This window comes from Carex rostrata, chromosome 24, assembly GCF_964058835.1.
Source record: "Carex rostrata chromosome 24, lpCarRost1.2, whole genome shotgun sequence".
NCBI lineage: Eukaryota > Viridiplantae > Streptophyta > Magnoliopsida > Poales > Cyperaceae > Carex > Carex rostrata.
In genome coordinates, this window is record NC_135941.1 from 6,826,512 (window position 1) to 6,850,282 (window position 23,771).

The window sequence follows — 23,771 nt, forward strand, 5'->3', positions numbered from 1 at the left end:
CAAAAGCTGCATGAACTCCAACTCGGAATTTTTTCCATTATGTTAAGAAATATGTTTCTCATTTTTTTTAAATTAATCAAACAGCCACTGTCAAAATTTTCAAAAAAAAAATATATATGTTTCTCAATTTTTCGGTTTCAGACTTTATACATAGCTCCATTGTGGAGTTCTCTTTTTTTTTTCTGTAACATTATTTCATTAGCATGCGACTGAATGTAATGATGTAATCCCACAGCACTTTATGCTCTGAATTTGCTCTCAACCGGATCAAATTCAATGTGATATCTATTTAAAGTCATTTACAATTCGTGTTAGATTAAAGGTGCAAACGGATCTGATATGGACCGGATAGTGATAAAACCATATTCGGATATGGATACGGATTAAATATTAGACGGATGTGTACGGATACAGATCTGATATTGGATATCCATATATATATACATAAATATTTTTATAATACATATTAAATTATATGGTTTATTGGTATGAATATCGAATATTCATGTTAAATTTTTGGATACAGATCCAGATCCGGTCGATATTATCCGATCTGTTAATTAACGGATAGAACTTACAAATTACTCTGTTAATTTCGTGCGAAAGCGAATCTTGCGAGCGTAGCAGTATCACTGGTTCTGCAAGGAATCACAAGCCGAAGCCGGAAGCCCTGCGTTTTCCACGACCTAAGACCTTCAACTATTAACAGAGTATCTTGGTGCTCTGTAACTTTTCTCTCTTTCAGTTATTATTTTGTTTTTTATCTAATAGATAGAGAGAGACATATATGGATATTTTATATAAAATCAATGCACCTTTTCATAATGAGTTGGCATCTATTCATAACGGGACGGATAATTAATTTGGGTTTCCCATAACGGGCGTACCATTTAATAAATCCAACACGATCAGTATCCACTGACTCTACCAACGGTAGCTCGAGAGACAGGGTAGTACTCAGACCATACGATTCCCTCCGTAAAGAAAGCAGATCAACTGCCCCCTCAATCATTGCAGGTGGGACCGGTCACCGTTATTTTGTAAAATGAAGGCGCACCAACAGTGACTCTCGGAGCAGAAATTTGGCAGACGATTCGATCTCCTCCGTAAAACCCCCATAACATAACTATACAGTTCCCCGCAAAAAAGTTCAAAATGACCCTGGGAGGATTTGGATTCCCGTAAGAACCCATAACTATACAGTTCGTCCCAAAGAAAGTTTTACAGGGGATGCAGATGCAGTTGGATGCAAACAAAAACCACTCGAAAGAACTTCCGTCCGTCAACCGCCTACTAGCATAATATTTACGCAGATCTACTTTTGGTGACGTGTCAATACTTTATTCATCAAGTACGAATATCTCCCACCACGCCGGTATGTTTGTAATCTGTCGTAAACGTTCAGGGTAGGGACGTCAATACAGATCCCGAACCTTACAGTTTTAGATTCCATTACTCGGTAATATTCCTTTCTCTCTAATAAATAGTCGGAGGGAGATGGAACTAGTTAGGGAAAAAATGGAGAAGAAAGTATGCTTGAGTTTTCGACAATTTTCCTTGTTTGCACTCACCTTCTTCCTCTCCATTTCGTTCCCGTCTAGTTGTGTTTGGGCTTCTCAGAGAGAGTTCGATTACTTCCTCTTGGCTCTCCAGTGGCCAGGCACGATCTGTGCTAAAACCGGGCACTGTTGCTCCTCAAATGGCTGTTGCAGGCTAGCTTCTCTCTTAATTTATTAATTCGCTTTTATCTGTCCCAAATTAAGGGTTTCTTATATCATTTTATTGCATAATTAAGCCTCTTGATTGGTTAATTTTGGCTTTGCTACCAGTGACGGAGCTAGTATGGACCAGGGGGGCTACCCCTGGATTTTGAAAATTACCTATACATTATTATAATATAATGTATAAAATTATGTCATTGCCTATCCCTATTTCGTTCCATTGCCTACCCCTGTCGCCATTCTCTTTTAGTTGTGGCTTGATTCGGTCTTTTTTTGTGTCAATTTTGAATTTAACAAAACTGAGTTTTGTTGATTTCGAAACAAAGTGAACGGAGGCTCTTTGGAGAAAAAATATAATTTGGTACTTCTTTCAAAATAGACTGTGTATTGGTTCATTGCGTATAAAAATAGAAATAATTATTGGTTTACATAGAACCACGAGCATCTACAAATTATTTGGGTCTTAAAATTCAATTTTAGAGTTTCAGACCACTGTGCCTTGCTATTTGACGATTTTAACATACTGTGAATCCATTTATTTTTAAACTATCATGAAAATTATCTTAATCACAAATTATAGTAAAAAAAATTAATTTTTAACCTGATTGTTTTTATCAAACTATTTAGAAAAAAAATAATAACTATTTTTTAATAATTTATTATCTACCTACCCCTGATAAAAATTCTGGCTATGCCACTGTTTGCTACCCAGGGATGCACAATATTATTTACCCCAATGTATTATCACTTAAATGGTCTGTTTTATTTACTTTTTAGTTTGCCAATCTCAAATTCATTAAGATCAGTTACTGTCATATAGTTTTACAACCAAAATGTAATTCTACTTCACAGAGGGCAAAATAATTTTCTCTGTTGAGTACTAACTTTTTGTTATGTTTTAGTACACCTTATTTGTTTGTGTTTCATGATTTTTGTAAGAACAGTCAGTAGCATGTAATTTTACTGAAAGATGTAGCTTCTATTTCAGATAGTGCAAAATTTATTCTCTTTGGAGGTACTAAGTGTTTGCTGTGTTTAAATACTTTACAGATCAGAGCCCATCAATTGGTTTACAATACGTGAGTCTTCTTTACTGTCCCTATTTCCTATTAATATGTACTCTGTTCTTTTAGTATATTGTATGGTGGTTTGTGAGATTAAATCAGCGAATTTCAATATTGAAAAAAAAAAAAAAAAAAAAAAAGCAAATTCCTTAGATACTTCTGAAACTTGCATTTTAAAAATTCATTACTAACAGCAAAAAAGATAAATATATGTAAAAATAAAACTCGGCTAAAACAATATTGTTTCATGGTAGTGCAACTACTAACTATTATTTCATTTACCAGATGGTCTATGGGCAGACTATGATGATGGGACATGGCCATCATGCTGTACACATGCTGGTTTTGATATTAACAAGGTTGTTGAACTATAAATCAGAATCTTCTTTCATTCCATTTTATTTAACAAGAACTTTCATCTTATTCATGCCTTCCTTTACAAAAATTAACATAAATTTATTATGTTCCTAATTTGTTTGACTCAGGTCAAGTCACTGATGCCAGAACTGGAGGCGTACTGGCCGTCCTTATATTGTACCAAATCGAAGCGTTGCTTCAGTGGAAAGGGACCGATTTGGGCACATGAAGTAACAACTCAATCTTTTTAATAAAAGTTGCATCTAAATTCTTTATAATATAACACAAGAAGGAGCTTGCTACACAAAACTTCAAAAAGGAGGGGTTTTGCAAATTAGTGATAGTTCTGGGGCTCTTTTCTGAATTTCTCCTTCTCTTCATATATACAATTTCATTGAAGTATAAAGTTAGCTAATGGATATTTTTTGTTTGTGTTGCATGTGGTTGACTGGTGATATTCTCTTCTTTAGTGGGGTAATAACTCTCTCTGTAGGACACACATTTAGTAACTTATTCTATTAAACTTTTTGACTTGATTAGCTAAATGTTTATAATTTTTTCAGAAAAGCACGGGACATGTTCTTCCCCTGTAATACAAGATGAATACGACTATTTTGCTACAACCCTCAATCTTTATACCAAGTACAATGTTACAGTAAGTATTATAATTTTAAATTTATGTTTGGCCACCATTCAGGTAGCTGTTTAAAATCAAATTAGCCTCCTGCTAATTTGACTACAGACCATGGTCCATACTATAAAGAACATACTAGTACAGAACAAAAATCTGATTCTTATTTGATGCAACATGTGTAATGAGCTCAATTGTAAGGAACAATCCTCCCTCTTTTAATATTTGGTTGATGTAAACAATATTTTCACCAAAATTCCTTAGTTGATGCTAGAGTGGAACTTTGTTCGTAAACATTTTGGGTGGAGGGTCATTTTGAAAATTTTGTTCTTGCTGCTTCTATACCTGCCAAAGGATCTTGCTTGATTTTGATTTTTTTCTTTGGTTCGAGGGGGGGTTGGTGTTTTCCTTCATGGTCTTTACCAGTCCTTCCAAATTCTGTTATACAATTTTATGCTTTCAATACATAGAATGTATAAATTGTGCAGAGAGAGTTTAAAATAAAAAATGTCCTTACTGGATATAGTCATTACCTCAGGTAAATTGTAGGGTATATTAGGGGAAAGTCCATCATCTAACTTCCTGTAGCTCGTGACATACATTTCTCACGGGTGTGAATTGCATCTTCTGGTTTTGTAGAGGATTTTGGAAAATGCTGGCATCGATGCTCAAAATGGTGAGAAATACTTATTAGGTGATGTAGTCTCGGCCATTAAAAAAGATTTTGGTGCAACACCTTTGCTTGTCTGCAAAAAAGGTTCCGTCGAAGAACTTAGAATTTGCTTTTACAAGGATTTTAAGGTTAGTATTATTTTCTTTTCAAGAAATTATTTCTTCTTTTTAGTTGAAAGAAATATGGTACGCCAACTGCAAGTATGTGAAAATATTTTGTTCTAATGCCCATTTTACAGCCCCGTGATTGTGTCAATGGATTATCAAGTAATGCAATGGATGATATAACAAAATCAAGCTCATCATGTCCTAAGTACATCGACCTACCTACTAACAAGCCCCTTGGTAAGTTTGGTTCAATATGAATTTGTGTTTTCTTTTTCATTGCTCGGGGTACTGGTACATGCTTCTTTTATCTTCAAATTTGAAATTGAAGTGGAAGTTATCAGCAAAAGATGATTGTGCTTCAAATATGCAGCAATTATAAGCCTATTTTTTTTTTTGGTCGGGGGGGTTAAATACCTGTATTGGTGACAAAAGGAGACACTAAGCACACAAAAAGATCTCTTTTGGTACTGAGTCAGAATGAAACAGTGTCATTAATGATCTCTGACTGCTAACGTCTATTCATATTCCTCTGACACATTAATTTGAATGAAACAGTTGTTGATGATATGAGTGGTGAAATTGTAAATTCTGAGAAGACCGACATGTACAGATTTCTAGCCTCAGCTTAAAGGAATTGCCATGAAAATTTTAATGCATAGAAAGTAGCTATGTTGTATACAATCAAGATTCTCCTTAATAGCACAATATATATGTATTATGCTTCTCGGGCTGAAATAAAAATGACTAGAAGTCTAGAACAAAAAATGTACTATTTTTTTGTTCAGGCAATCATGTAATAATCCTGGAGAAAACGCTGGGAATAATTTTATTTCCTTCCTTGGATTTTCTTATTTCTTACTTGAGGGACTGTTTCATTCCCTAACCTCTATATAAGAACCTTTTTTCTCTTTTAAAGGATTTATTCCCAGTAAGGTTTGCAAGCAAGTTGAGGTCAAGTAACACAGCCCTATCTCTAAAAAAAAAGTTTAGTATCACACGAATGAAGCAATATCTGGATGCATCCATGCATGCAACTATGCAAGCTTGTTTGAAGGCAAGCATTTACACAGTTTATTCATTATTATGTGTATTCTGACAAGTCTGGATGAATGCTAGATTGCTAGCATGTGCAGTCATTCATGCATAGAAAAAAGTTGGCCAAACTTAATGGATGCATCCACATCCACTCGGAATTGTTGAACATGCACTGGGAACAAGTCTTGTCAAATTAAAAAGAGAGATTAGTGCTATTCTTTTTCAGGGAAAAGCAAAAAAAAAAAAACATTCCAAACTTCTGAGCTTTTTTGCTTAGATCGACTTGAAATGGAGTTAAGCTCCAGCGCTGCATGATCCCAACTTGGAATTTTTCCCATCCAGAAATGTATTCTAATTTTTTGGTTTCAGGATTGCCGTATTTGATTTTGGTACTAATTTTAGGTACCAGGTCAGATATGCTATGGTTTCTGATTTCAATGAAATCGGTGGTATATACCACTATTTTTCAAAAAAGAAAATTGGTTTCAGACTGACTGGGTTTAAATCGATATACCTATTCTGAGCTTCTTTTTTCTGATTCAATCGATCAAGTGTCAAATAACCAATCGCATTGTTCTTTTGGTAAACAATTTATTTCACCAATATGATTGCAGCATATAAACTAAAAATATTATCTTACAGCATATCTATCTTTATAGATTAATTTTGATAGGCGAGTGAACAGTACTATCTAAATTAATCAAACTATTTTTGTCAACAACTGATCTTTGTTTCCAACTCTCGACACCTGTCTTTCTTTCTTCAATGGAAATAAATCTGCTGTGATTCCAAAAAATCACAGGGACCCTGCAATTCCAAATCCACCCATGTGCTGATAGTGATCTGTGTTAGAATTTTGAACTTAGATTCACTACTGTACGTAGAATCTGAAACTGATAGTTTAGCATCTCAAATAGTTCATGATTTGAAAAGATTGTCTTTGCAAATATAAACTTCGTATGGACTAGTTTTGTTTAACGTGAGAAAAAACCCCACCGAGTTTCCATTGAAACCATATGTAACGAGTACCAAGCAGCTGGTACCTGACTCCATATGTAACGAGTACACAAATAAATACGCATTCAACCATATTTTGGTCCGAGTTCAGGTCGTCGAAGACGTTTTTGATCTCTCAAGTTCCCGCTCAAGTTGGTCGAAAATCTAAACTAGTGAACCTAGAGTACACAAACAATTACGTATTCAACCACATTCGTTTAAGTTTTAGATCTCAAGTTACCGCTCAAGTTGAAAATCTACACTAGTGAACCTAGAGTATGTTGAACTCGTGCAAGCTTTAAATTGACCACAAAATTTGAGAGAAATGTGCAAGTAACATAGGGCAAAAGGGAACTAAAAAACTCGAGGAAAACAAAATGTAACAGCAAGATCCACAAATAAATCTCAACCTTAAGAAATGAACCAAAATTGAAAACTGGCACACCGAGTTCCACAAAATCTCGGCTCAAACAAAAACTACAAGGATAACTAGTCTTTTGGTTTCCATAAAACAGAACTACATTAAAGAGAAAAATACTAGAGATGATATTGTATGATCTTGTTTCATTCATCATCCTCATCATCATCAGCACCACCTGATGAATTAATGGCGTTGAGGCGCTTAAGGAGACTGGCTTTCCTTTCATCGTAGGTAAGCTTCTTCAAGTTATACCTATTATTCAGCAAAACAAGAGAAAGTTCAGCATATAATACATGCAAGGACATTCAAGGCATGTCTGCCACCATATATACTTACTTGAAAATACTTTGTTGCTAATATACTTGTCAACCATATTCTCAACTACCTATGACACTCTAAGAGGTAACAATAACATCATGTGTTAGCATTTACAGAATCAAGTTTTTTTACATCCACCATACACATTCCCTTTAGTGCTTTTAATCATTTTACAAAATTAGTTATAGTTGTACCAACCAAAGACTAGGTTTCAAATAGCATAAAGGAAAAGAGGTTAGGGCATGATACCTCTTGTGCTCCTTGGGGGCCTCCTTGGTGGACTTGACAATACATGGGTCAGCCCTGATGGCAGCATGAACCTTCTTGTACAAGGCCTCCATTCCATCAGCGGTGAGACCTCTCTTGAGGTACTCGCTGAAGTGAGACTGGTACTTCTCTGGCTCATCCTCCTCCATTGACTGCACGTCAAATACAACATACAATGAAAAATGGAAACAAAAAATATCTACAAGAACAAAACAAATCAATCATATAGTTTCCAAGTGATTTGGATTCTCTACTCGGGATAATAATAATTATTTATGAGGTATGGGTCAAAAAATTAGCCACCCTACGCAGTCCAATGCTATCAACTTTTACCACTAGCACCAACTTGAATTGTTAGTGAACTTGGTACAAGCACTTCCACTAAACCAATTACTAACAACTTGATACCAGCACTGACCCTCATATAATTAGCAACATGGCCGCCAAAGATGTAGGTACGGTGCACATCAGCATCTAGGTGCTTGCCATCCTTCTGGAAACCAGCAAACCTCTTGTCACTGTGTGGGATGTCAATACCTCCATCCAAGGCTCCCTATAGTTCAGACAAAACACAATCACTAAATGAGTTAATAAGAATATGCTTAGAAAAGGCAAAACACACAAGGAACATGAGACTACCTTAAGAGCACCAAAAACACGATTGCCAGTAGTGGTCCTGACAAGTCCCACATCCAACAGAGCTCGGAATGGCCTCCTGGATTCTGATGGCTCAACAGAGTAATCCTCTCCAGTAGCCTACACAACAAAACTGCAATATATCAGCATCAAAATTTCAAACAAACACAAATAAGGGAAATAAATTATAATAACCCTACCTCAACATTTCCCTCGTATTCTCCGTCCATCTCAAGTGTCTTCAGGACACGACGAGCCAAGAGAAGACCAGTGCAGTAAGCTTTGATACAAAAATATCAAATTATTATTATTAATCAAATGATAATGAAAATATCCGATGCACCCCCCTGCCCTTGCAAAATTATATCAATGCTCATGTAACCCTACTTTTTCCCTTCTCTCATTATACAAAACACCATGACTATTCCTGCAGTCCTTCTAAAATCCTTATTCAGAGAGAAGTGAAAACTTGGACAACTTGTTGGAATCAAAGAATTCATGCTTATATGAGAGTACCAAAAATATTCTCCTTTAATCGTACAAGATTTCTGGGGTTACTAGTGAACTTTAGCAATAACAACAAAAAAAATACCTGCAGCATAGTTGGTGAGGCCCACTTCAAGACCATAGTGGGGCAGCTCATGTGAATAGGCAGCAGCGAGCACCATATCTCCAGTTATTCTGGCTGAGATGATTTGGGCAGTAATGTCCTTGTTGGTCTATCCGTGCAATTAAAAAAAAACATTACACATTTCCCAGAAAATTAGCCTATCCGTGTATTAAAAAAACAATCACTGCATATATCCCAGAAAATTGCTTATAAATTATAGAATAATTGGAGAGGCTAATTGCTTACAAATCGGACAACAAATCGGTACTTCGGAGTATTGTACTTGTTCTTATCTTGGTTGGTGAGCCTAATCCTGGCCCTGTAGTCGGTCTTTCCCTCTGTAGACAAACCAAAAAAAAATCAATTATGAACAGCAAAAATTAGATATATCACATAGATTTTGAGTTAAGATGAGCATACGTCTTCTTCTCTTGAACTTGACTTGGTAACGCTTAAAGTAAGCTCTAGTCTTCTGAGCCTTGACGAATACCTGCTCAGCATTCAACAAAAACAAAACTTCAAAAAAAATTGATAAAATTACTTAACCAATCCTAATGTGCTTCAATTGTGACAGAACCAGAATTATTAACCAACCAACGAAATTTAAAAGATAAAAGTAAAATCTCATTATAACATAGTAGATCTCTTAAATCTACACGACCAAGGGCCAACAATTTTGCTACTGGTGTGCGATTGACAAGTCTAGCAGTTTATACGACAAGGTTATCTAATTAATAGTTACAAAAATCACAAGGATAGGCATATGCGGTGCTGAAATGGTGAAACAAGAAAAACTATCACGGAGTTAACCGATGATAAAATACAGAAATCAAATATATTCCTTGCAAAATAGAAGGAAACAAGCGATTCCCCTACCATTGCAGCAAAACTATAGTATACAGAGACCTAATTCTAAAATCACTTGAACTAATATGAAACAATGTCGAGATGCATGAACAGATCACATAATTAGCTGCAAATGAAATTTCGACAATAATCAGCTACGAGAAATGATATTTTCGCATGAAATCCATACCATCTCTTCTTCGTTTGCTTCTTCTCTCGAGCGGCGGCTCCCTAACGGGGTTGAAGGAAAGAGAGAGAGAAGGAGAGGAAGAAAGAGGTTTATAAGCCGTCGTTATGTAGGGTTTGGACGGGGGAGGTGAAAACCCTAGAGTATGGACGGCTGAGATCAAACGGAGTTGTTTGCGATCTCAGAATTATTAGGCTTCCTCAGGCCCACTGTCAGCGAGTACTGGAGCGTTTGGAAAAAGAGAGAATAAGATTCCATTCATTAATCCAACATTTGGGAAATTCAAAAAATGATAAATAATAACAGAGAAGGATTTAAAATTTATATATCATTTCTCTGTTTGTTATTTAATAATAAAAAATTAAACTTATATGTTAAAATAAAACCAAAATCAAATTTATATTATTTTTTAATACATATAAAAAAATTATTATTTTTGCTTTTTTATATGAATTAATAAGTTGAAAAATTAATGTTCATAGTTTATCTATGTTAATGTATTTTGCAATCTCTTGATATTAATAAGAACCAAGTTGAAATACTGTAATTTTTTATATATGCATGGAGAAAATGATATATATTAAATCTAATGATTTTATTTTGATTATTGAAGTTTAAATTTAAGTTATTATTGTTTACAAAATAAAAACAGAACGAAAATACAAAAAATAAAGACATTTAAAGCCTTTTCGTAATAATAGAAACTTAATCTCGTAAGTATTTAATTAGTCGGTGATCTATCTTAGCACTCTCTCCCTGCTATTTGATCCGCATCTTTGAAGATATAATTCTTCATTATCGCTTTCTCTTTTCTCTCTCTATTAAGTTTCACCATAAATTTCTACCATCTCCTCTTCAAAGAAAAAATCATTTTTTTCTTACCATATATTTGTGCGGATATGAATATTGTTTTAAATTTTAATTATCAGTATCAAATAGTAGATATATACTATATAATTTAATCTATATTATAAATATATAGAGAGAGAGAGAGACGGGCTATGGTGCATTGCAATGCATGGAGGGGTTTGTGCATTGAACTATAAATCTAAAATTCAAAATCCAAATGGCTGATCCAAACCGTTCATCTCGTTCTCCATATTAATATGTGCTTGGAGACCAAATTTTACATTTTTCTGAATTTTTTTACTATTTATTAAGTATTTTACAAAATTGTTGATCCAATGGTGGCTGCTGATTTTACTGTTTTGTTAAGCCACCGTTGGATCAACAATTTTGTAAAATACTTAATAAATAGTAAAAAAATTCAGAAAAATATAAAATTTGGCCTCCAAGCACATATTAATATGGAGAACAAGATGAACGGTTTGGATCGGTCATTTGAATTTTGAATTTTAAATTTATTATCCAATGCACAAACCCCTCAATGCATTGCAATGCACCATAGCCTATATATATATATATATATACGAATATCCGATATCCGATCCGTACATATTTGTCTAATATTCGACAAAATACATCATTAACATTATATCATGTAGGGTAGAACCGGAGAGTGGTAAAACCATATCCGTATCCGTTTTTATTTTTCATATATGGATACGGACTACCATGATATAATGTTAATGAGGCCTTTTGTTCAAGTGATAACCTCCAACGGGCTTTATCGGCCTTGAATAGTAAGCCCAAATATTATATTACAATCCTTAACTGAGATAACAGGCTTTTGGGTTTAGTATCATTACTATTTAGGCCCAAATTTGTTTGAAATTTCCTTTTGTTTAGTTTAACCTGCAAGGCTGCAAATGCAAATCCATCCATCCTCCATACCTTGAATTCAGATCCAGTGCAATACCTGACAATGTAAAATGAGATCTGAGTCGTCCGTTTCAATCACACCTCTCTTGCACAAGCAACAAATAAAGAATTCTTTCATTAAAAAAATACAGCGTTTTCTACCTCTTAGAAATCATTTCATGTTAGAAAAATCCAATTTTTTTTCTATTTTTGCCTTTGTTGCGCAACCTCACATGCTATGGACTATTTAGAAATCATCTTATATAGAAAATCTAATGTCTTACCTGTTTACATTTAGAAATTATCATATCTACAAAAATCCAATGCCTTCTTAGTTTCACCTTTATTGCGCAATTTCACGGGTTTTGAATGTCGAATTTTTTTATAAACCATAATTCAAAAAAAGATTTTTATTAAACCAACATGATTACTTTTTTTTCTTTTACAAAAACTATAAGAACCGAAATGTTATTTCGGTCCCTTTTTTTTGGACCGAAATGTCATTTCAGTTCCAGCCGTTTTCACAGATTTTGGTTCCAGCCGTTTAAAAAAAAAAGTAATCATATTGGTTTCATAAAAATATTTTTTCTAATTATGATTTATAAAAAAAAAAAATCTTGAATGTCAGCTATGAATAAAAATGTTACAGGTCATGACATCAGGTGCACCTTTTAGATATCATCTTATGTAGACAATTCAACATATAAGAGTCCTGTCAACCAAAAATTCATTGCCTTCCTCTTCACAACTAGTTGATTTTCTGACAATTATCAATAAAAGAAAAGAAAAGACAGCTTCATTCTTAGTTTACATTAATTGATTCTAACTGAACATGGTAATGTGTGTAAAATAAGTTATATGTTTTATTTGACTATAAAGAAATAAATATAAAAGAACGAATTTTTGGTCTCGTGATAATAATTATCTTTTATTTTAAAAAATTTAATGAAAAATTTATTGTAAATATTAATCTTTACTAAAAAATATTAATATAACTGCTAGTGAATATTTTTCTCCACATTAATTAAAAAGAGAGTAAATAGGATTGTCATTTTCTACTGAAATTAATCAAATTTAGGAAGAGCACAAATTGAAAAATAAATGATTGCCAACATTAATAAAGACTCAGTGAATTCTTTCTATTTTTGTTCATTGACGAGATTGCCAATATTAATAAAGCATATGTCACTAATATTGTGTTTGTGCGTTGCAACGATAATATATTATAAGAAAATAAGAAAATATTTTGATACAAAATGTCATATTTTATAAAAAAAAAAAAAAAACTGTGACAGGAGCCCAATTCGATACAGCAACACATTAAATATTCTTCCTCTTCTACTTAATTCCTCAAGCCAATTCACAAATGGTTCCAATGCATTCACAAAGGATTGCCTACACATTTATCAAATCATTAGAAGTTATCACTGGTTCTCCCAGTTATTATTTCAAAAAATTTTTTTTACTATATATGCTGAAGTATTTAAATACACCATCAAAAATAACCAAATAGTTGCAATTTATTAAAATGCATCAGGTATAATATATATATATAACCAAGCAATTAAATTGAAATGCAAAAAATGTCCCAAAAACAGTAATATATATGCAAATTAGTAAGAGGAGGGTTCAAATGCACTCAAAATTTTGTGCACCCAAATGCACCCTATCTTTTTTCTCCGTTTTCAAAGTCCGAATAGTCAATCCGAACCGTTAGATGCGATCTATATATTAAGATGTGCTTGGAGACCAAATTTTACAGTTTTTGGAATTTTTTTACTATTTATTAAGCCACTTTGAAAATCGCTGATCCAATGGTCCAGAAAATGTAAAATCAGCGATTTTCAAAGTGGCTTAATAAATAGTAAAAAAATTCCAAAAAATGTAAAATTTGGTCTCCAAGCACATCTTAATATATAGATTGCATCTAACGGTTCGGATTGACTATTCGGACTTTGAAAACGGAGAAAAATGATAGGGCGCATTTGGGTGCACAAACATTTGGGTGCATTTGAACCCTCCTCAATTAGTAAATAACTAATTGTTTTACCAGTGGTAACTAATAGGATACATATCCCATAATCTTGCCTACAAAATTTACAATTATAAACAATATATTAAAAAATGATTACCTGCCTTTGGAATTAGAACCTTAATTTGCGGAACCACATGAGGATGGTGTCTTCAACAAGAATATGAAGATCATAAAATCATAAAGAGACCTGACAATTTCAGGGAAAAGCTTCATCGATTTGGCGTCCTCGATCATAACACTGCACTTCAACCTTGTATATCATAAAAATGCATTGGCAACAACCTTGTATATCGATAGGTTCGAATCGGATTGGATTGTAAATTTTATCGATAGAGTTATTCTGGTTGGTTCAAATTTAATCAAGGATATATATTAAGTTCTATTCTCTTCTTTTTGATAATCAATCGGGGTGAAGACAAATGTGAAAACTTTAAAAAACTGCAACAATTGCGAGCAATGCACAACCCAACATACAATACAAAAGGGGTCGCTTATTGTTCTTATTCCTTGTTTGCAGTGAGAGAAAAATTGAATGCTTCTTGCTTTATCATTTTTCTTTATTTCACTTCCTTCATTTAGAAAGAGAAGAGAAAATATGACATGCTCTGAAAGATACCAAATGCAGTGTTTAACAAGACAAGCTGATAAATATTTGCAAAACGAAAAGGCCAAACAATACAAATCAAAATTAACAACTTAGTTTTAAACAATTGCATCCCTCAAATGTGGTGTGTGTGTGTGTGTGTGTGTTTGTGTGTGTATTGTCATGGCACTAATTAAGTTGATCAAAGTTCATGTGAAACAATTAATATCTTTCAATTTAAGAAATACTTCAAAAACATTTACACCATATACAGGTATGGAGAACTTTGTTATTGCATATTTGCATGGATGGAATGTTTTGCAGTTGTGAACCCGGTTGATCAACCAGTTCGACCTACTCGACCAGTTCGGAAAATTATGAATTTAGATTTTAATTGGTTAGCTAAAATTGAACTTTGATTAATCTGATAAACAACTTTTGTTAAAGAAAACGTCGATTCATGTATTTTTTATATTTATATTTTATTTTTAATATATTAAAAAAAATACTATGGACAGTGTCAAATTGACCTCTATTCGCAGTAGTAAAATTTTATATACTTGACTGAGTTGACTCTCATTTATGTTAGACTCCCATAGTCTAAAAGTTTAGCTCCACTCCTGGTCATGTGTGACGGTTGGTCAACAAACTATCGATAATTTTGTAAATACTTTATTTTTAATTATACACATGTCAGTGGAATTTCCATTAACCTTAAAAAAAAAAAACTATACAGTAATATTATCACAGAATATACATTTTTTTGTTATTTTAATTTTTTTTAATTAGAGCTTGCACTACGTTATTATTAGTTAAAATATGATATGTCTTTTATTTCTATATTTTTGTCAATTATAGTTTATATAACAACTTTTTTTTTTTTCAAAAAAATATGCCAAAAGGGCAATGTAAAATTTGGATCAGATGGTTTTCATATCGCGATAATTATATCATGAATTGAAAATGTTGTGACGTGACTATATTGAATTAAATTAATGATAAGAAGAAATCAGATCAATCCGACCCGTCCACACTTCCTCTTCCTTAATTAATATGAACAAATGATCAGATTTAAAAATTGTTGATAAATAGCAGCAAGCTTAAAGATTTTTTTTTAGAAACCATAAATAAAAAAATAAATTTTATCAGACCAACTTGATTGCTTTGTTTTAAAAAAAACCATATGAACAGAGATGCTATTTCGGTCCCTTTTTCTCAGCCGTTTTCACAAATTTCGAGAAGAAAATACGTTGAAAATTTGTGAAAATACCTGAGACCGAATTGTCTTTTCGTTTCTTATTGATTTTATAAAAAAAAAATTAGTCATGAGGGTTTTTTTGGGACCAAATTGCAATTTTTGTCTCAGCTGTTTTCACAGATTTTGAGAAAAAAATATGTTGAAAAATTGTAAAAATACCTGGGACCGAATTGCCATTTCGGTCCCAAAAAAAAAAAATAATAATTCGGGATCGAAATGACATTTCGATTCTTATTGATTATATATAAAAAAAAATTATTCATGTGGGTTTTCATAAAATATTTTTTTTTTCTAATTATGGTTTATAAAAAAAATTCAACCTTAAACGCCTATAAATCCAAAAAACTTCATGAAATAATTTAGAAGTCACTTTCCAAAATATCTTTCGTCTTAAATATGATAGCGATAGCAACAGGAAGATGTTGAGTAGCGGGTCAGTTAGCCACACGATTTCATTTGTGATCCCAAATCCCATCACCCGAATCTCGAAATGAGGTTCCCGTTTCTCCATCCTCTCAGCTCAAGGCACAACAAGTGGACTGGATAAGCCCTTTTATCCCCAGTCTATTCGGATCCATTGAGGCGGATTCACGAACGTCCGTGTATCGAGTCCCCAGGAAACTTCAATTAAATCTACGGGGTTTCAGCCTCTATCCTCCGCACCATTCTATGGTACTTTTCAAGCCACAGACGATCTAAACACTTGATTCTCCTGTCCAAGACTTCCATCGAATTTATCCGTACAATGTACGCCGTAGATACCAATAAACACAGACGCTGAATTATCTAATAGGTTAATGGTTGAACGGTTTGGTCCGAGTGCAACCAGTAATCTGCTTTCGTCCGGGTCCCAACGACCACCGCGGAAAGTGCCGAGGACACGTGTTTTTCCATTTCTACTTTTCGCACTACATCGACGGGTTTGAGTCGATTTTCAATAGAAAATGGCATTTTGAGTATTCGCGCTTATTATGTTTTAGGTCGCCAGAATGTTACCCGTTTGCCCTTCTCTTGCTCCCGTATCAGTTCTTAACTCTTTCAAGCATTATTTTGTTTTTGTTTCGTAATTAACAATTTTTTTAGTTGCATTCTAAAGTTCGTATCATAGTTTAATTTATTTTTTAAAAGCTGGTCCAATGCTGATGAGTCCTTTTGTATAGCAGAATTGCACACATGTTGCTTGATGAAATGCCTAAGTGCAATAAGAGGTCCTTGTTTCCCCTTTTAGCACATTTTATTAATGCCATTTCCCTTTTATTTTCCACAGGGATCTGTCAATGCAAGCTCAAAGAACTTGCTTCCGATCCGGAAGCTTCTAGAGAGTAAATGCCATCTAGATGGAAGGCACTTCCTCTGTGCGCAAGATGGATTTGGATTCAATGGCACATACATGAGAGCATATAGTTCTGCTAAAAATTTCTATTCCATCGTCGCAGAGCAATCACAAGCCATTGATTCCTCGATTTTCTCTCCTTATCCCAACGAATCCGATGACATTGTGCATGGATTTTCAAATGGTGAATTTGTTGGAACTGAAATGAACTGTAACAATGTAACAAGAGAAATCAGTGCCATTCCGGAGAAGCTGCTGAACCCAAATTCAAATTACGCGCCACTGGAAGCACAAGAGGAATTTTCACAATCATTAACACAATTTCTCAATCCTTTCGGCACAGCAGTTTTTCAAGCTGAAGATGCCATAACAGAGAAGTATGATGAGCTTAAAAACTCCTTCTATGACAGTATAAATAGCTTGACAAGATTGGTTGATGGTGCAATAAGCGGCTTGTTCTCTTCAGTTGATGCATCAAAGAGACAAGTCTCTGGCACATTACAAGAGAAGGCCTCTGATGCAGGTGGTGTGACTGTTGAGCTTTTGAGAAAAGGGATTTACAGTGTAGAGGTTTCTTTGACGAATGCTGGATCATTTGTTGTTAGCTTGTATGGATCGGCTAAAATGGCTCTTCCACCAAATGTCAGAGATGTGTTGGATTTGTCAGAGGAGAAAGTGGCACAAATTCTAACCCCTGTCAGTTTTGCTTTCCAGAAGGTATGCTCATCCTTTATTAGTAAAATCCTCTAAATAAAAAGAACAACATGTAGGCAACATTAGAAAGTATTTTGTTACCCTTTTTCTAATTTTAATGGTTGAGTTCTTGTCCTACTTCTGCATTTGCTTCAAAAGGTGTTGTAGTTTATGTCTACATAATAAAATAGAAAGAGTGAAGGAGCACTGATCACGGGATGGGATTACCGATCCTTTCTGGAGTTCCTTGGGAGACAATGGGTACTAGCTATCAGTTAGGTTATGCATGATATTTTGATGATTTTTCAGGGTATACATGGAATTATTTCTTAACATGCAGCTGGGTTTAAACTTTAAACTATAAGATACTGAAAAGGTGTGCTAATTCATTCATGAATAATTTCATGTGTACTACGCAAATGTTACAATATATATATTGTAATACTCCTGAAAAGAAAAAGAATATCAGGCATGTCCCATTGTTCCTACAAAACATAAGAAATAGTGACATGTATTCCTTACTTCCCCATTTATAAGTCCCCAAGAGCCCCTTCTTACTGCTTGTCTATGCTTAAAAGATGACGAAATAAGAAAAAAAGATTGGTACTTTTGAAAAAAGTAGAAGAGTAGCTGAGGTATATAGTCATGGAATTGAGGGGCATGGAAAACATATTTATCTTGATGGATGTTTCATAGCTGTACATAAGTTATCCCTTCACTACAAGCACTAAGTTAATATTGTTGTTTGTTTCTTGCAGGCTTTCTTAGTAATAGAAGGAGTTGAAAAAACCCTCGGCTTAGATCCAAGCGACCCTATAGTTCAGATCACATTTTTATTGGGCGGTTCGGCTGTTATTGGGTAAATTACATTTTTAGTAAAGTTTTTGCCATAGCTGTAGTCTTTACTTATCTGTCTAAAGCTTCCATTATCTGTTTACGGCATTTTTGCAAACGGGGATCCTTTTTCACTACGTGTACTTACAAATTTCACCATTATTGGTGTTTGACAGAAACACCCATTTCTAAACGTACTGTGTTAGAATTTTCACTCTCTCTGGAGTTATTCTTTTATTGAACACTTCCTCTCACACATATTCTTGCTCTATTGTTTGTTTCAATTTTCATTTAACTAGTATGGAATGAGTTGAACATATGATAAAGAGGAAAAGAAAGTATTCTAAAGGAGTCATCTCTATTGGTATGAATGCGATGTTTAAATGGGATGAATTTGTTCCAATTGTTCAATTGAGGGCAGACTGGTCATTTCTACTTATCTCTTAGCACAATGTTGCTTAATGTTAAATATGAATACTCTTGCAATTGACTTTGTTATTTTATTTTTCCTGAGCAAATAATGACAACCTAATAAATAATGGGTGCTTGTACTAAATTACAGTGCCAGCCATGGTATGTACCTTTATTTTGTTCTTCAGTTTCTTTTTCATGTAGCGCTTAATTTACCTTTATTTGTTTTTCCAATTTTACAGCACATCCTATTGGCTAGTGAATTACGGTGGCTACTCAGGTGACCTGGAACCTGAGCTAACAATGGAGTTACTTAGAAATGATCAGAATTCCATACTCATTGATGTTCGTCCTGAGGCAAGATATTATAAATTTCACCTATCATTTTGTCTTCTCATCCTTTTGTTTTCTCAACTTATTGCTGTTTTGAATAATTTAGTTTTAATTTTCTACTACAGTCACTTTTGAAAAAATGCTCTACAGTTTCCTTTTTGTATTCATGTAAATAATTTCATTAAATATAGGATTTAAGGGAAAGGGACGGCATACCTGATCTTAGGAGGCGAGCTAGGTCTAAATATGCAAGCGTGACTTTCCCTGAGGTTGGTTTTCAGTGTTTACCATTAAATAGTCAACGGGCTCAAGTGCATGCACAATTTGCTTTAAAGTCACCCTCCAAACTAATTTTTCATCACTACCACCAGCTCTGCTAATTTATTCACGCTTTATCTTGAATATGTGTTTTTCCTAGCTAAATATAATTTTCTAGGCATAAAGTAAAAATGAGTAAAGTACAATGCGATCAATTGTATTTCAATGCAATTTTAAAAAATCCAATCAAAGAAAAAGAACAATATAAATGAGTCATGACAAAAACAAAATTGCAAGCTTGGAGCATCACCAATGAAAATATAATGTTGTTAATTAGTACTGAAGTACAATCAACAATCTTACTTTGTTTATGTGTGAGTGTTTACGGGAGAGGGCTGACAAACTTTTTTGATGCATTAGTATTCAAAACTTCACTAATACTGTATTCATTGTAAGATTGATGGTTCAGTAAAGAAAATGCTGAGAAGCGGAAGAGATGTAGAAGATGCTTTACTGGCAGCTGTTATTCGCAATTTGAAAATTATTAAGGTATTCCAACTCTTAAGGCTTTGCTATTGTCCAATTGCGACAATTGCACATTTAACATGATTACAACTGACTCTCTCCTTTTTTGCATTTGAATTTGCAGCCCAAATCAAAAGTTATAATTATGGATGCTAGTGGATCTAGGTCGAAATCCATTGCAAGATCTTTAAAGAGGCTTGGTGTGAAGGCAAATTAACACCAACTCCTTTATACATTTTTTTGTATATTTTGATACTTTGGAAGAGAATTTTGCAGAATGTCCTGCCTTTTATATTTTTCCCTTTAACTTATGTTGACATTTCTAAATTTTGACAGAGGCCTTATTTACTGAAAGGTGGATTCCAATCATGGGCTAAGAAAAGTATGCGTGTGAAGGACCTCAAACCTGAAACAGCTTTGACTGTTCTAAATGAGGTACCATTGATTAGAAATTAACTTCTCTGCCAATTTTTTTGACAACTTGGTGTCTAGGTTCCTGCTGACAACATGCCAGTAATGTTTTTTTTCTCCCCAGAAGGAACCTCTTTAAGCATAAATTGACTGAGATATTGGCATTGGGCCTTAATGAATCATAGTTTTGCATTAAAACGTTAACAAGCTTGAAAGGACCAAAGTAAAACTCAAAATTGACCTTGAAATGTGCAATGAAGTACTTGAAGAACCACTCAACTTTGAAGGTCAATGGATCAAGAAAGTTAGATCTGAAAATGCTTTACTGTAATAGTAAGGTGCTGCTAAATTGCAATATTTGCTGGTGTGCCAAAATCGTATTGGTTCTCACATTTTGATATTGACACAGGACTTAATCTTAATTAGGCATCAACAGTCCCCCAATTATGCAATCTAGCCTACATTAAATCATATTTGCTGTTAATACTAGGTCAATTCACCATGTAGTTAATCCCATATAAAGCTTTTAACTTGTCCAAAATTGACCACAACTTCAGCAGAAAAAATCACTTTAACATAGTGAAAATAGGTTAAAGACTGGAGAACTGGGTCAACTTAGCGAAATCAAATTTCTTCAAATCCTCAATCAGGTGACTAACCTGCCCAGTCCTGGATCTGCAGTTAACCATAACTGTTATTTAGGTCTCTACTAAGCTTGTATTTTCCAGGTTTACCCCTAATTATGCTATTGACCACCAATTGAGTATATTGATAAAGATAGAACTGTACTGAAACAATAGAGGTGCTGTTGGTGAAACTTGTATTGGGTTTGACTAAAAGCTGCCCAACTTTATTTATTTATTTATGTGAATGATTATTTGCAGGAAGCAGAGGCAATTCTAGAGGATGTTAAGTTTACGCCAACAGTTATTGCTCTATATGCCATTGTATGTGCTGTACAAATATAACTGATTTTCCCTTGGTCCTCATAAAAAGTTAGCTTAATTGCACATAACCTCCCTCAGCTTTTCACAAATTACCCTTACTGACTGAAAGAATGGAAGGCAAAAATTGGTTCTTGGGGTGGGTTGGGGGTAGAGGGGCGGTTTGCACCGAATACATGTGAAAAAATATAAAAAGAATACCATACATACATAAATTAGAATGCAAACTTCCACTGAGACCATACATACATAAATTAGAATGCAAATTTCCATTGAGTAAAAATAATATCTAACGAATGAAAATGTGTACAATATTTACAAGGTACAACCATCCTTTATGGTAATATCCTGCTTTGGGGTTAATATCCTTTCAACTATTGAAAGATTAGGGAGGTTATATTGCATCACTATTACCAAGAATTTAATCCTTAAATCTTATTTCATGTCTTTTTGCCGGCTTTGTTATCTACAGGCTTTACCCGTTGCTGGTTATGCCTTACTAGGTGATCCATCTCTAAAGGAAATTATATCTCTTTCTATTTTTTTTTCTAATAAAAGTTTGTATTTATTTTGAACAAAGTTCTACTCTTATGTATAAGGCAGATAGAAGTTGCTTAGAAAATGTTTTTACTTGATAATTTCTGAAATAAGCTCCAAAGAAGTTAAATCTATTCAGAACAAAGTCCAATTTGAGTAGCTACTAGAGCTGAAATTTTACTGTTGCGGTGCAGAGTGGGAAAAAACACTACAATTGATTGGGATCTTCGGCCTTGGTCAGGTATCTCAATTTTGTTTTTGTTGACATATGTTCTTCCAGGCATCCTTTTTGCTATTTCTCATCCCTCAAATTTCTCGAATAGGTTTAACCCCTATATTGAGATTCAACTAATTGTGTTAGATTTTGTATACACTTAAGCAAGCTGCTCATATTTTATGGTCTTTTTTGGGTTCTAAAATGCTGTGAAAGTCATTTGTTAGGTTAATTGAAAATGTTTTCCTTTCTTTTGCTTCTTGTATATGCTCAAAATATCACATATTGTTAGCCAACTAGTTGCTCTAAATGCTAAAACTTAAGGTTTATTATACGAGTTTTCTTACTTTAATCTTGAATAATTTTGTTGATATTTGTTAGACCATCTACCGGCGATTTTCATCATATGAGGATTCTGAAGATTTGAAACAAGATTTGAGGTGCTATTTATTTATTATTGTTTTTTGTATTTGCTGTTGATCTTAGAATAAATAAATAGAACTATGAATTTAACCTAGATGAAAATGTTAAAAATTGAAATAATAACATAAAAGATATTGAAATGTAAGATGAACAACCCAAATCAAATAACAACTGACAAAAATCGAAAGAGTGTGATTCTGGATGAGATTGGGATACCCGACTGTAGGTATGACCAAACCATTTTCTCTTTCCATATATGGATAAGAAACTGATCATTTCTGTATTCATAACAATATCATGCCTAAACTGAAAACTCTACCTCTATATATTGTAACAGTCTTCATATCTCCATCGTTTTTTTTCCTTCTCAACTAGATTATTACTGGTTCCAGTAAGATTGAGTGCACAAGCGGTTTCATGGGTCAGTGGTAGACTTGAACCGAACAAGATCGGTTTGCCCACCTCACCCTCGACATCAGCCGTGCAAGATCGGGTGTTACAGGCTGCCGCCAAGCACGAGTCCCAACCAATAGAATCTGATGAAAGTGCACCCAGCCAAGGCAATGAGAATTTGGTCTCAGAAGCGTGAATAATAATCATCTAATTTATTTTGTATATGAGTTTTGAAGCATATGTTGTTTGTACATCCTGCTGCATTGCCTTTGCTTCTTGGTGTAGACAGTAGACATGGAAGTGAAGCTGCAAAATAATGTGCAGTCTCTTTTGTAAAATTTACTTTTATTTTAACAATCTTGAGAAAAGATAACTAATTTATCTTATGATTATGGGTTATTTTTAAGGATCAATCCTGTAAGTTGACTAAGGATGATAGAAAATGGGGACTCTTGCTCCTGATTATTTCTGTTGTGATTTACGGAGAACTCGCTATGGTGGCGGCGTGGCGGAGAACATTTACCAGAACTGACACAATAAGGTACCCAAGCCCCACAAGGGGCATTCTTGGAACACTCTCACTTCACATTGCGTTTCCTCTGCCCCTTCTCAATTATAGCAAGAGCAAACATATTCTGAAATATGGAAGTTCTACATCCTGATTGGAATGATCTCTCCTGTCAAACAAGAAATAGAATGAAAATTTTGGCACCTCGTTCGATTGGAGGCAAAGAATGTAAGTAGTCTTATCGTGCTCAACTAATTACACACAATCATTATCATGAGTACAACTAATTATCTTTAAAGTTTCGATAGCGGAATTAAAAATCGTCAAAAGCAAAACAAAGATCTTAGAAATCAAAATCTCCACGTGTAAATCAATCAATTAGATTACATACCTTTTTCCATAGTAATCTTTAGAACAACACTTGAATCGTTCTTCGCAAACTGTTAGA

At 34.0% G+C, this 23,771-nt stretch overlaps 3 protein-coding genes and 1 long non-coding RNA gene across 6 annotated transcripts; 2 read left to right on the plus strand and 2 right to left on the minus strand.

Moving 5' to 3' along the window:
• The first annotated feature begins 1,466 nt into the window (after positions 1–1,466).
• Positions 1,467–5,303, plus strand: LOC144575609 (ribonuclease 2-like). The gene is made up of 9 exons (XM_078325814.1): positions 1,467–1,712; positions 2,772–2,800; positions 3,071–3,144; positions 3,271–3,372; positions 3,613–3,616; positions 3,706–3,797; positions 4,413–4,574; positions 4,685–4,790; positions 5,109–5,303. The coding sequence occupies exons 1-9, from the start codon at positions 1,498–1,500 to the stop codon at positions 5,180–5,182; spliced, it is 858 nt and encodes a 285-aa protein (XP_078181940.1). The 5' UTR covers positions 1,467–1,497; the 3' UTR covers positions 5,183–5,303.
• Positions 5,304–6,925: 1,622 nt separating this feature from the next.
• LOC144575608 (large ribosomal subunit protein uL18-like) lies at positions 6,926–10,003 on the minus strand. Its single transcript, XM_078325813.1, has 9 exons — positions 9,873–10,003; positions 9,257–9,326; positions 9,083–9,174; positions 8,819–8,945; positions 8,427–8,506; positions 8,230–8,346; positions 8,009–8,143; positions 7,573–7,742; positions 6,926–7,257 (listed from the first exon to the last, which is right to left on the minus strand). Exons 1-9 carry the CDS (start codon positions 9,873–9,875, stop codon positions 7,149–7,151), a joined length of 903 nt encoding a protein of 300 aa, XP_078181939.1. The 5' UTR covers positions 9,876–10,003; the 3' UTR covers positions 6,926–7,148.
• Positions 10,004–16,254: 6,251 nt separating this feature from the next.
• Positions 16,255–23,210, plus strand: LOC144575604 (Rhodanese/Cell cycle control phosphatase superfamily protein). Of its 3 annotated transcripts, none has more exons than XM_078325807.1 (13): positions 16,255–16,525; positions 16,774–17,556; positions 18,291–18,391; positions 19,020–19,134; positions 19,302–19,379; positions 19,825–19,917; positions 20,018–20,101; positions 20,230–20,328; positions 21,189–21,251; positions 21,721–21,751; positions 21,980–22,026; positions 22,381–22,439; positions 22,798–23,210. In XM_078325807.1, the coding sequence occupies exons 1-13, from the start codon at positions 16,496–16,498 to the stop codon at positions 23,009–23,011; spliced, it is 1,797 nt and encodes a 598-aa protein (XP_078181933.1). In that variant the 5' UTR covers positions 16,255–16,495; the 3' UTR covers positions 23,012–23,210. The 3 variants fall into 3 exon arrangements, 2 of the variants coding, with proteins under 2 accessions (XP_078181933.1, XP_078181932.1); XR_013518475.1 differs by having other exon boundaries at positions 16,369–16,531; positions 21,721–21,766; positions 21,978–22,026; XM_078325806.1 differs by having other exon boundaries at positions 16,372–16,531.
• On the minus strand, positions 21,162–21,434 carry LOC144575611 (uncharacterized). The gene is made up of 2 exons (XR_013518480.1): positions 21,345–21,434; positions 21,162–21,304 (listed from the first exon to the last, which is right to left on the minus strand). It is a non-coding gene; the product is annotated as an uncharacterized LOC144575611 (long non-coding RNA).
• Positions 23,211–23,771: the final 561 nt, after the last annotated feature.